We start from the raw sequence: 12,481 nt of genomic DNA, 5'->3' as shown, positions 1-12,481 counted from the left end.
AGAGTAAGTATTATGTTTTAACGATTCTCCTCGAAAGAGGAGTACAGAGAGTAGGGAAAAAGTGTTCGTGTGTAGGAGTGGCAGGATAAGGAATAGGTGGGTTATGGGAGAAGGCAGCTCCTGGCACCGGACACACCCACAGTCTCTGCTGGGTTGGGGTGGCCACTGACTGGCCACCCCAACCCAGCCTTATCCAGCCGTTCTCCATCCAACAGTCAGCCTGGGTGGTCCCTAAGTTGACCAAACTTTAGTGTAACAGCCCACAAACACACACAACCCACACTCCCCACCTATACACACACCCCACACTCCCCACCTACACACACACACCACACACTCCTCACCTATACACACACCCCACACTCCCCCCTATACACACACCCCACGCTCCCCCCTATACACACACACCCCACACTCCTCACCTATACACACACTCCTCACTTATACACACACACCCAACACTCCTCACCTATACACACACCCCACACTCCTCACCTATACACACACACCACACACTCCTCACCTATAGACACACCCCACACTCCTCACCTATATACACACACCCCACACTCCTCACCTATATACACACCCCACGCTCCCCCCTATACACACACCCCACACTCCTCACCTATATACACACCCCACGCTCCCCCCTATACACACACCCCACACTCCTCACCTATACACACACCCCACATTCCTCACCTATACACACACCCCACACTCCTCACCTATATACACACCCCACGCTCCCCCCTATACACACACCCCACACTCCTCACCTATACACACTCCCCACTTAAACACACATGGCTCTAACACTGCACTCCTTTCTGCTACATCTCATGCCGTTTTCTTTCTTTCAGCAAATATGCCATGTTTATTTATGGTTCCCTTGTTCATTTTATTTTTCATTTGTGTCTCATGTGAATACTCTTGCGCCCTCCTCCCCATTTACATTTTTTCTCTCCATTTTCCATAATTACTTAGGGGAGAAAAGAACACAATCCACTTTGGAGTGAAAATGCATGGAAATGACCACTGCTGTACAGACTAACTTTAATCAAATAAATCTTTCATTTTCAATCGGATCATTTCCTAAATGCACCTTCGGAAATATTTTACCTTCATTCGCCTAAATGAAACAAATATTTCTAACAATGAACATATTTCCCCTTCTACCAAAAAACAGAAGCTTAATTAGACACTGCACTAAAGTGAACAAGGCTCTTCCCGTCACTAACAATGCTGTGAACAGGCGTCCCAGTGCTGTCAACAGCCCTGCCACGTCGCTCAAATGGGTTGGTGTCATTTCAAAGGCAGTATTTACCAGCCTCTTTCATGTCCCCCCCACCTCCACCCTCCAGGCACTTCTCTCTCTACCAGCAGCATGCTTCATTAGGTGTTGCTACTTTATCTTCTCTCCGTCTTATGTTAATTAGAATGTGCTAATTATTCCCCTCCATTTTTACCCCTCCCAATTACCAATGGCCAATTATCATGTAATGTGAATGAGGACTGTAAGAGAGAGTGACAGAAGAATGAAGTGAGAGAGATTTCCAAATGAGATATTCTGAAAAATACAGAGAGAATGGGCCAGGGACAGACCATTAGATGGGCAGTAACGCGGAAGTGTCACACAGCATGTGGATTGAAGTATTCTTATATTGTGTGCTATGTCAGGAATGACATAGGAGGCCGTGACATTTGACCTAGTGACCTGTGGTGGGGTACAGCTCGGTAAGGAAAGGCCAGTAACGGGGTTTGAGGGTGAGAGGAACACATGAATGAGCAACTGACCTGAATCTGCTGCTGGAGGAGATTGATTTTGTGCTGCTGCTGCAAAAGCTGCTGCTGTTGTCGGGCAATCTGAGGCGAACAGAGAAAAAGGCACAACTACCGTCAGCAACATTTTTCTAAGTATTCATCTCACTCATGTAGAGTAACGTAAATGCTAAAACACACTCATCCAGGATGGGGACTGACAATAAGGACAACAGGACACTGTAGGTGGAGAATAGTCATCTGACCTCCATCACAAGGTATCACAAAATTGTTTTAATACATGACAGAAGTCAACAGTGGCCTTCAGCATTTGGCACAGGACACCAGGCTGTGGCTAAATTGGCATTGCTGGCTTAGCTTGTTTTCCAGCTATGTGCTTAGCTAAGGGGGGCCGTGATGGGCAGTATGAGATTAGGGAGCTGGGAGGGAGATTGACAGGTTTACGATGGAGATAACTGGGCGATTCTAAGCCAAACTGGATAGGAGAGTTCTGTCATAGTCTTATTCCTCTCCTCTGAGTGGGCCAGCAGCCCCACATCTATCCCAGCAACCTCTCTAACTACATGCTCGGTTCATTGAGCATGACAACCTAGTTTTAAGTGTCATTTAATTTTCATTTTCAAATATAATTACAAAGGGTTCACTGTAAGATATCGCTCGTCTGCAAATGTGTCAGGATTAATTTGTGCTGGCTTCTTCACGAGTGTCAACAGTTAATTACTGTGTCATGTCTGGGTGGCAGGCTCCTCTGCTCTTCTCCCCCTACTCCATTCTACCCTTTTCTCTCCATTGGGGGATAGACAAATATGCTCTCTCTAAAACATGATGGCAAAACATGCAAATATTCTTAATCACTATATAATTTATTAATATCAACATAGCATACCATGGAACACCCTTCTTCATAATACTGTGATTTCACATATGGAAGAAAAAACAAAAAACAAATTTAGTTTCGAGTAAAAGATGACTGAACAATAGCATGATGGAACTGTAAACAGTGCTGTACATAAAATCCCAGGTCATTTACAGTTATAAACACATGCAGGACTGAAAATTGTGGTGAGACGGTAAAATGAAAATGCAGGCTATACTGTAGGCTTATAATTTACTCCTGGCCATTAGGAGGCTTGGTGATAATAAATCCGTAGCCAGTGTTGACAGATCCCGTTCCTATTTCCAACCAGAAATGAGCACAGTTCATGGGCTGTGCTAATTTGCTGATTTGTACAATATGCCTCATTTGGCTGATTTGTGCCACCCGTCTAATGCAGGGAGGGATTGTTCTAATAGGACCCTATTTAGAAGATAGAGATGACTTCCTATGTTTAATATCACGTTAAATTCACACATCCACTCAAATTTGTTAATACAAGTCATAATTAAAAATAAATCTCAACACAGCATAAATGTAGGCGAGAGAGCATGACAACACTTACGTGAAAAACTTGAGCTAATATCAAATAAAACATTATTATTTTAAATTCCTACAAAGTAATAACATTTTATTGGCATGTTTCGGTAATAAAGTTTTCTTATGAATCAATAAATGTTTTTTAATGCATTTAGTAAAAGGAGATATATGGGTAAGATGTATATAGAGAGGAGGGTGTTCTATCTCTCACATGCACACAGAAAGATAGAGCGCACACACACATACACAGAGAGAAAGAGGACAAGCACCTACACACAGAGAGATAGATAGAGCACACACACCTACACACAGATAGAGCATGCATACCTACACACAGAGAGATACAGCAAACACACATACATACACACAGAGTCAGAGCACACACACATTCACACAGACATAGAGCACACACACATACATGCACACAGAGAGAGATAGAGCACACACATTCACACAGACATCGATACACCACACAGATTCAAACAGACATAGATACACCACACACATTCACACAGACATAGATACACCACACACATTCACACAGACATAGATACACCACACACATTCACACAGACATAGATACACCACACACATTCACACAGACATAGATACACCACACACATTCACACAGACATAGATACACCACACACATTCACACAGACATAGATACACCACACACATTCACATAGATACACCACACACATTCCCATAGACATTGATACACCACACAGATTCAAACAGACATACATACACCACACACGTTCACATAGACATTGATACATCTCACATACACACGCCAACACAATCAGTGAGTTCTGACCTGTTCCTGCTGCTGGCGGGCAAGCTCCATTTGTTGCCTCTGTTTCTCCATCTGTGAGGCAGCCAGTTTCTTCTGTTCATCATGGGCGGCCAGGAGCTGCTCTCTCAGGTTGATCAGCTGGGAGATCATGGTACTGAGCTGGTGTTCCTTCTCTGCCAGGCTCTCTGGAGTACCTTGGAGGGCACAGGGGACAGAGTAAAGGTTCACATTTATCAGGAACATGAATATGTGCACTAAACAATCAATTACCTGGAGCAAACAAGATGACCCATGCATTAACATGAGAAAGCACATATGAGAAGAACCAAGAAACCAAGAAGGCTTTTTGCGGCATTGAGGTATTTTCAGGGATCCTTAGTTCAATACATAAAAATAAGCACAAAACGTTATGTGGGACCAGTCTATTTATCTATACATATCAATCAGTCTGACAAACTTGGCCATGTCAGATCATTTTCTTTTGACACATGCCATCCTTGCACTGCCTGCAAATACAGAATTATTTAATTGAGAGAGCTAAGGTCAGAGCCCTGAGTTCTTAGGGTACCTGTGAACGGGAGAAGAGGCAAAGAAGGGTTGTTCCTGGGCAGTCAAGATATATGGGGGTGGATGTAAAGAAAGAGGGGTAAGAGGTTGAGGCGAGTGACAACACAGTAGCAGATAGCAGCCAGTCACATCCGCCTGACTCCTCTTCCATCAACAAACATTGAAAGTGCTGCTCGCCACAGTCTCTAATGATTCTCCTCCTTTCTTAATCCTCTCCCTGCCCCTTCCTTTCTCTGCCGTTAGGAGGGGAGAATAATCATCTAACTTCGCCATCCTTTCTCTGCTGTTAGGGGAGGAGACTAATCATCTTCCCGCCCCTTCCTTTCAATGTCATTAGGGGAGGAGACTAATCATCTCTCCGCCCTTTCCTTTTTCTGTCATTAGGGGAGGAGACTAATCATCTAACTTTCCCATCCTTTCTCTGTCGTTAGAGGAGGAGACTAATCATCTCACTGCCCCTTCCTTTCTCTGTCATTTGGGGAGGAGACTATTCATCTCCACACCCATTCCTTTCTCTGTCATTAGGGGAGGAGACTATTCATCTCCCCACCCCTTCCTTTCTCACTCATTAGGGGCGGAGCAGACCTAGGCACACATCCATTGTGACTGTCTCTAGGAGTGTCTAGGATGACCAAGTTCAGTGTTTGATGGAGAATGTCTCCTCTCCACTGCTCTACTCTGTACCTCTACCTAATCAATACTAAGTGAGCCTCCGATTGACTTACACAGCCAACATAACTGCCAGTGAGAGGCCAGACAGTAACTCACCATCTTCCTGCCATACTCCTTTGTGACAAGCTGATGCGGAAGCTGGTGCACAAGAGGTCGGGACGGAGAGAGAGATGAACTGGGAGCTAGATTAACACAATGATGACAAATAAAAAGACTCAATGGGATTCAGAGGAAGCTATATTCTTTCCTGGGTGTCTTAGTCAATTCTCTGGCCACATCTGTCTTGAGTTTCTCCCAGGGCTCCCTGGGGCCCTCTCCACTCCAACTATTTTAATTTGACTAAACACCTGATTTATTTTATCTCTCCGATGAGGAAGGCCGTTCATCTTAATAGGGCCTGTCAACCTCCAGAACCCTTTCACGGCAATTTACTGGCAGCTTTTCCTAACGCTGCTTGCCGCAATGGAAGAGAGCTGCAATTCTCCATTTATCGTCCACAGAAAAAAGCATGTAAAAGCAGCTATTCACTCAGCTTGCGTGTGTTTTTCCTGGACTGAAAATACTTCTTTTTTTTTTACCCGGCTACACTTGTTGTGAATGGCTTATCTGTAAAATTGATACATTAAACAACGATTTTATTAACCTTTGGCCATGGGTGTGTGGGGGGGGGGGGGTCCACTGAGGAGACTGGAGAGGGAGGGGTGTTGAGACTATGACCAACTGATGCTGGTTTCATACAGTGAAGTTTGTAGAGCATGACACTTGGCATGTCAGAGTTTGGGCTTTGATTTCCACATGGAGCCAGTATGAAAATGTATGTACTCATAAATGTGAATGCCTCTGAATAAAAGCATTTTCTGAACAGGTAAAATGTTAAGATGTTTATCCAAAAGAGGATAAGGACAGGGAGCACAGCCCCTGTCATTCTGATGTCCAGGGTCCCAGGGTGGCAGTGAAAAAGAGAGTGATATTCTAACAAAGAGGCAAACATCTGGACTCAATACTGACCTCTTAAGACCCCTGCTCTTTTCTGTTTAGTCACAAGCAGATCAGCAAATGTTAATACTGTTTCAGTGTACGATTGTAGAGGATTACTTTGTGTGTGTGTGTGTGTGTGTGTGTGTGTGTGTGTGTGTGTGCGTGCGTGTATAGGTGTGTCTGAGCGTGTGTGTGTTCGGGTGCATCTGTGCCTTCCAGGAGCAGGCCAGTGCTCAGGGGCCACAGAGGGTTCCACCCTGGGGCCCATGAGTGGGGAGTGCAGGCCTGCAAAAACACTGACTGAATACTAACAGAGGTCCCATTGTTTTGATGTTGTGGGGAGTTCAGACGACCATGTCAACTTGGTTAAAATTAGAACTCCCCTGCTTTCAAATTGTATTGTTCCTCTTTTCCCTTCAAAACTGGCTCTGATCTGAATAGATGCGTCAATGCAACATTTTTCACATTTTAAATAGCTTTTCAGGAAAACAAATGGCACAGGGAAACAATTTGAATCAAAATCTACCTAAATGTATTTTTAAAAGAGGAGGCTGTAAAAGAAAAAGTTGATTTGATATCACATTAGCTAAGTTTGATTTGGCTAGCTAGGTTTTAACTGACAGGAGTGAAAATGTTGTCCATCAGCAGGATCACACTGGACAACACATGTTGTTTTTGTTGCCCTGGTTTGAAGAAAATCCCTTTCTTCCTTCCCTAAATTATGGATCAGTTTTAAAATGCAGATAAAACTTTTATTGGGCAGTGCAGCTGAGTAGAGCAGTGGTGTGTCTCTGACCAGTCTGCTGACAAAAAGGCAGTTTCCTGCATATTGCATGGCTCTTAACAGCAGTGGGGCTGAGCTGGCCTGTTAACATGTCTCCTCACATCCCGTTTGTCACGGGAGATGGACAGCCCAGGGATGCCTCTGCAGTACATAAAGCAGCCTGGCATCCCAGGTCTAATGTGTTGTGACATTCTGGGTGCATTTCCTCTTTCTCCCAGCCTGCCTCAGGCTGCTTCGGCTGGAGCTAGTACAGGCTGCTGGTTCCTCTAGCCGGGAGCAGCTCAGAAGGACAATAGCAGCTTTAGACAAAAGCCAGTCTGGCCTGGGATGTCCCGTAAACGGGCAGGTTGGCGGTTGAGCGGGTGCTCCTTGCGATATCCACTCAGCACCTCACATTAATGGGAAACACGCCAGAGTGACATGCCGGAGCAGACAGACAGCAGAGCGCTGCTGTTAGCTTTAGCTCATTCAGCATTCACCTTTTCAGATGCCTGCCTCTTTTAAACGTCACAAAGTAGGGCAAAAAAACATCAACCAAACGAGCGACTAAATAAATGATAAGAGAACAACAAGCGGGCCCCGGTCGCTGGGAGGGGAGTGGGGCCTTGGGGTGTGTGGATAAAAGGCACTTTGTAGGGGTGCGATTTGTTCTGTCCAATACCCACATCTCCCTCTCTTGGCCCCCTTCTCTCTCCTCTAATCAAGCAGTCTCTAATTTGGGTTCCAAGTCCAGCACCGGGGGAAAGAAGGAGGCTTGTTACTTTGAAGAGTCCGGGATGAATATCACAGATAAAAGATTCAGGCACAAAAAAAAGAAGAAAAGGGAGGGGGGGCGGGGATCACAAGGCACCCTATTCTCCCTTACTTTGGTTAGGACAGCTGAGCCATTATGACCAAATCTGAATGATTTTATTTTTGCCAGAACACTGGAATTTCTTTGTCCCACCATAAGTCAGCTATTGTGGATGGTCCCATATGCTGCAAGCCCATCCTAAGTAAATTAAGACTTGTCTAAATGCTGTGATTGTGCAGGGCTGTATCCAGACACAGGCTGCACATAGCTAGGATGTCTGGTGAGCTGGAAGCAGGAGCTGTTCTGTGCTGTGTTCTGCTCCTCCTCATGAGAAAAGGTAAAACCGCTGGCAGAATACACTGCACAGACACGGGGACACACAGACACACGCACGCGCTGTAATGATTCGGTAACACTGGTGTATTCAATACAAACATGATTTATACCACTAATATGAACTAAACAGTCCTCTGACCCCATGTTCATGACTTCTAAAGGAAAAAATAAAACACTAATTGAATCACTGCTAATGGCATCTAGTACTGCTTTCTGTAGTGTTTCAATTAATGTTTTTTGCAGGCAGAGACCTTGCTCCAAATCTAACTGAATATTAATGTTGAATAACACAGACCTGTTCACACTCAAACACAAACAAACACACAACATAATATCTATCAGTAAAACATACACAACATAATCTCTGCCAGTGAAACCACTCACAACATAACATCTAACAGTAAAATACACAACATAATGTCTGTGTATAACACACACAACATAATGTCTATCAGTAAAACACACATAACATTCTATCTACCTGTAAATTACACAAAACATAATGTCTACCAGCAAATTTCACACAACATAATGTCTACCAATAAAACACACACAAGAAAATGTCTCCCAGTAAAAATGACCATTACTATATGTATTTTTATTAAATCCCTTTAACAAAATCTATGTATTAATATTGTCAGTAAATCCCAATAAAAACCATATTGTAAATCCCACTTAAAATGATGTGCCACCTAAGTAACCCACAAGATAAACCAGCTGTCCATAAGCTTGCGAAGCAAGTAGAAACAGATCTAAACCATGGAACTGCATAGGCGAAAGATTTTTGACTATCCACGTATCCAGTTGTTGAGAAATAACAACCATGTGTTTCAAGTGATATTATAGAGTCTATATGCCCATCAGAAGGAAGAGAGACAATATTAACAGCAGCTGTTGACCTGGCCTGCTGCCCCTGCAATGATATAAAACCTGTTAATCCTGCCAATAAACCATCATTAACAAGCATGAGCAAGGACTCACCAACACATGTCAGTGTATGGCAACCCGGACTATCAATCCTTGCGGCCCTAATTCCTGCCCTACATGAACACGTACTTCACATACTAGTTATTCAGCTTCAGTGATCTGCAGAAAACAGACGTCCATTGACATCCTTAAACATTTGGAAGTGTAGCACTGTGCTTAAAGCAGCAATTAGTTTGTGTTAGTATATGCTGTAGTTATACTTAACAGACTTTGTGTACGTGTGTGTGTGTGTATTAAAGTGGTTGTGTACATGCGTGCGTGTGACTGTGGGATATTACAGGTGTGTGTGTGGAAGTGTTTGTTTCCTGCATGTGTGTGTGCGTGTGAATGTGTTGAACACCACCCTTTCATTTATTTTATATGCTCATACAGTATCCGGATCTATATCAATGTCTTAGAGAGCACAAAATATATTTTCTAAATATTTCTCAAGGAATGTTTTGATTGACATGCTAAGTGGTTATTAATAAAAGTGTACTTCATCAGCCTAACATTCAGACTGAACGTTAATGCGGGCTAATAATGTAAAGGATGGAAGAGGTAATTATGCTAATGTGAAAGCTTCAACACTCCTCTGTGTGTGTATCGGTGACATCGGACGAGGTACTTCATCAGAGCTTGAAGATAGCAGCTAGAGAGACTTTTTAGACGGAGAGAGGGAGAGCGTCACGGAGAGAGAAATGTGCCATGTAAAGAGCAGCCCTCCTGGTTTATAATACAACACAGGCCTTACTCCTTCACATCCGAGCCATTTAAAGAATGACAGAAGGAGTTGTGTCAACAGCTCCGTCCTGAGTACAACGTTTCAATGAGCCAATTGACTGGTCCCTGCTGCATTCACTTTATGTATCTGCAGGTTTAATTACTTCCCAAAGTGTGACAAATTGCATCACTTATCTGTTTAAATTTTTTGTAATATATCTAATTCTGTTGTCTCTGTGTGTGTCAATGTGTTGGTTTCTTCTTGTTTTACAAGGTAACTATGCTAAGAACAAACTCTTAATTACAGAAACGGCCTGAGAGAAATTAGGGTTCATTGTCTTACTCAGGGACTCTTTGGTCGGCAATTTGTTACTCAATGTAATTTGTTGTATGCAGCTTCTTTCTTTTCATCGTAGCCATAGATAACTAAACCATTGCTTACCAGAATAAATCACTACAATAAATGCTTTAATGGAGTTGATACAGATAACGTTGTCATTTTGTTCTGTCCTTCCCTCACAGAGGAAAGACATTAGAGACCAGGAAGAAAATGTAATAGGCCTAACAAGAAGCGTATGCAGAAATTGGCATGTGGCAGGACTTAATGAAAAGTGTCTGGGCCAAAATGTCCAGGCAAAAATACATGAAAAACACCCTGACATACTTGTTTAAAAAACATTGCTATTACATTGAATCATTTAACACACAATATAGGATAAATGTGACCAAAAAACACCATAATAATATTTTCTGACCTTTATCAGACTTATGAACTGTTGTTCCACCTATTACTAAACCCATATGGCCTTACTAGAGCTATGGATTGTTATTCCACATATTATTAAACCTACATGGCCGTACTAGAGCTATGGACTGTTATTCCACAATATTATTAAACCTATATGGCCTTACTAGAGCTATGGACTGTTATTAGACCTTTTACAAGCCACCCATATTATTGGTCATATAGACTTATTAGGACAATGGACAATTACTAGACCTTTTATAAGCCATATAGACAACTGCTTATAACCGCTGACAAGAGATGCTTTAATCTGACAGTAACACCTCAAAAATCGATTAAACACCTCAAAAACCTCAAAATGCACACTGACTGAAATGTAGTGTATGGCTACAGTGTTTTTCTAAATGATAGAGATATAAACAATTTGATCTCAGGAATCCTACTGCAGTTGAACCTTCGCTGATTAGTCTAGAGACAACCAATAACCAACCTTGTGTGTTTGTATTGATTGCTGTGGCTTTTCCTCTGGGCCAAAAAAAGGCAAAGTGACAGCCGTTTGACAGGACCATGAAGCTACTAGCCTCCGTTTCTGTTTGTTTAACTTGTGTCCTGCTGAGACTAAGACAGCCAGGTGAGAGGAAAATAAATTATTTTGAACTTATTGAATCACGTAAAAGGAGAAATTAAAACCTGAATTGTCTTATTGAATAATAATCTAATTGTTCGATTTTCATCAGTGGACCAACTCCTACTTTGTCTGCCCAAATTGCTCAAAATATTTACAAATGTGGCATGTATTCGGAATAGATAACAATATCCATTAATGCCAGGAATTAAACAGTAAATCTACGAAGTAGGCCTTTCTAATGAATTGTTGTCTCTTTCAACTAGCCGCCCTTTATTCAAATTATATTTCATGGCTCTGCACCTGACAAGCCCACAGATATTACCACAGGGACTTTTTGTCATGAGCCAACATGTGTTTCAATAGTGTGTGTGCATGCGAGTGTGTGTGTGTGTATCTCTGTAGTTGCAGCACAAGAGGCGATGTAGTGTGGAATCCAGCATGCGCTGTAGTAACCCAGCCCAGCTACAGCAGACAGTGATTAAGCAGTGTTAAACAGTTATGAGTATTCAATTTGCTTACAGACAAATTCTCCATTCCCTACACTCTTAAAAGGAGAGAGAGGTAAATATGTGTCAATTGTTAAAATAAGCAATGATGTAGATTCCTGTTGATAGACTGTATCTATTACAGTATCAATTTCTAGGACACCTGATTGTCTGCCAACTAACAACACAAGTATTTAAAGTACCTTCAGATGCCTCCCTTTTCTTCTATCCAGATGCCTGACCAATTCTCTCATATTACTGAATTACAAATAATACGTTGACATGTTGTTCCGTGTGATATTCTTTTTAAAAATTGATTATTGACACTGGAAATTATTTATAGAATGAAGTATGCTTGTGGCAGCATCATGCTGGGTATTCTTGTCATCAGCAGGAATTGGGCATCTTGTTAAAACTGAAGGGAAGAATGGACGGAGCAAAAAACAATGAAATACTGCAAGAGAGAAATTCAAAATTCAGTAATACGAGAGAATTGGTCAGGGGTCTTATACCTTTGTTAGGCACTGCGTTTTGGTAATAATAAATATAATCTGGTAAACATCATGTGAAAACACAGAAATTAAATCACTGTAGTTATCAAATGAAATCCCTTAAATGTGCAGCAAGAGAGCCTGTCAGGTCGTTGAATCATAATGAGGTCTGGAGCCATGGCACAGAACACCAACACCAGAGCACCTATGAAGGCTGACCAAACACCACTACAGACACAGCCCCAAGTCTGCTTTAAAAACACAGACTGAGGACATGGAGAGAGGAGAAAGACAGAGCAGGTATTCTTTCTGCAG

At 42.4% G+C, this 12,481-nt stretch overlaps 1 protein-coding gene across 19 annotated transcripts in view; it reads right to left on the bottom strand.

The window, feature by feature from the left end:
- sox6 (SRY-box transcription factor 6) overlaps nt 1-12,481 on the bottom strand; it is a 173,888-nt gene that overhangs the window by 67,633 nt on the left and 93,774 nt on the right. For 14 of the 19 annotated variants that reach the window (XM_029125251.2, XM_029125257.2, XM_029125256.2 and 11 more), the window contains 3 exons: nt 4,020-4,192; nt 2,672-2,695; nt 1,801-1,869 (listed from right to left, as the gene is read on the bottom strand). In XM_029125251.2, coding sequence (XP_028981084.1) covers nt 1,801-1,869; nt 2,672-2,695; nt 4,020-4,192 — 266 coding nt within the window. The remainder of the gene's footprint in view (nt 1-1,800; nt 1,870-2,671; nt 2,696-4,019; nt 4,193-12,481) is intronic. The other 5 variants (XM_029125238.2, XM_029125245.2, XM_029125239.2 and 2 more) reach the window with 1 other exon arrangement.

This window comes from Esox lucius, chromosome 2 (genome assembly GCF_011004845.1).
Source record: "Esox lucius isolate fEsoLuc1 chromosome 2, fEsoLuc1.pri, whole genome shotgun sequence".
Classification (NCBI taxonomy): Eukaryota; Metazoa; Chordata; class Actinopteri; order Esociformes; family Esocidae; genus Esox; species Esox lucius.
The sequence above is the reverse complement of the archived record's forward strand: the minus strand, read 5'-3'. Positions and strand labels throughout refer to the sequence as shown.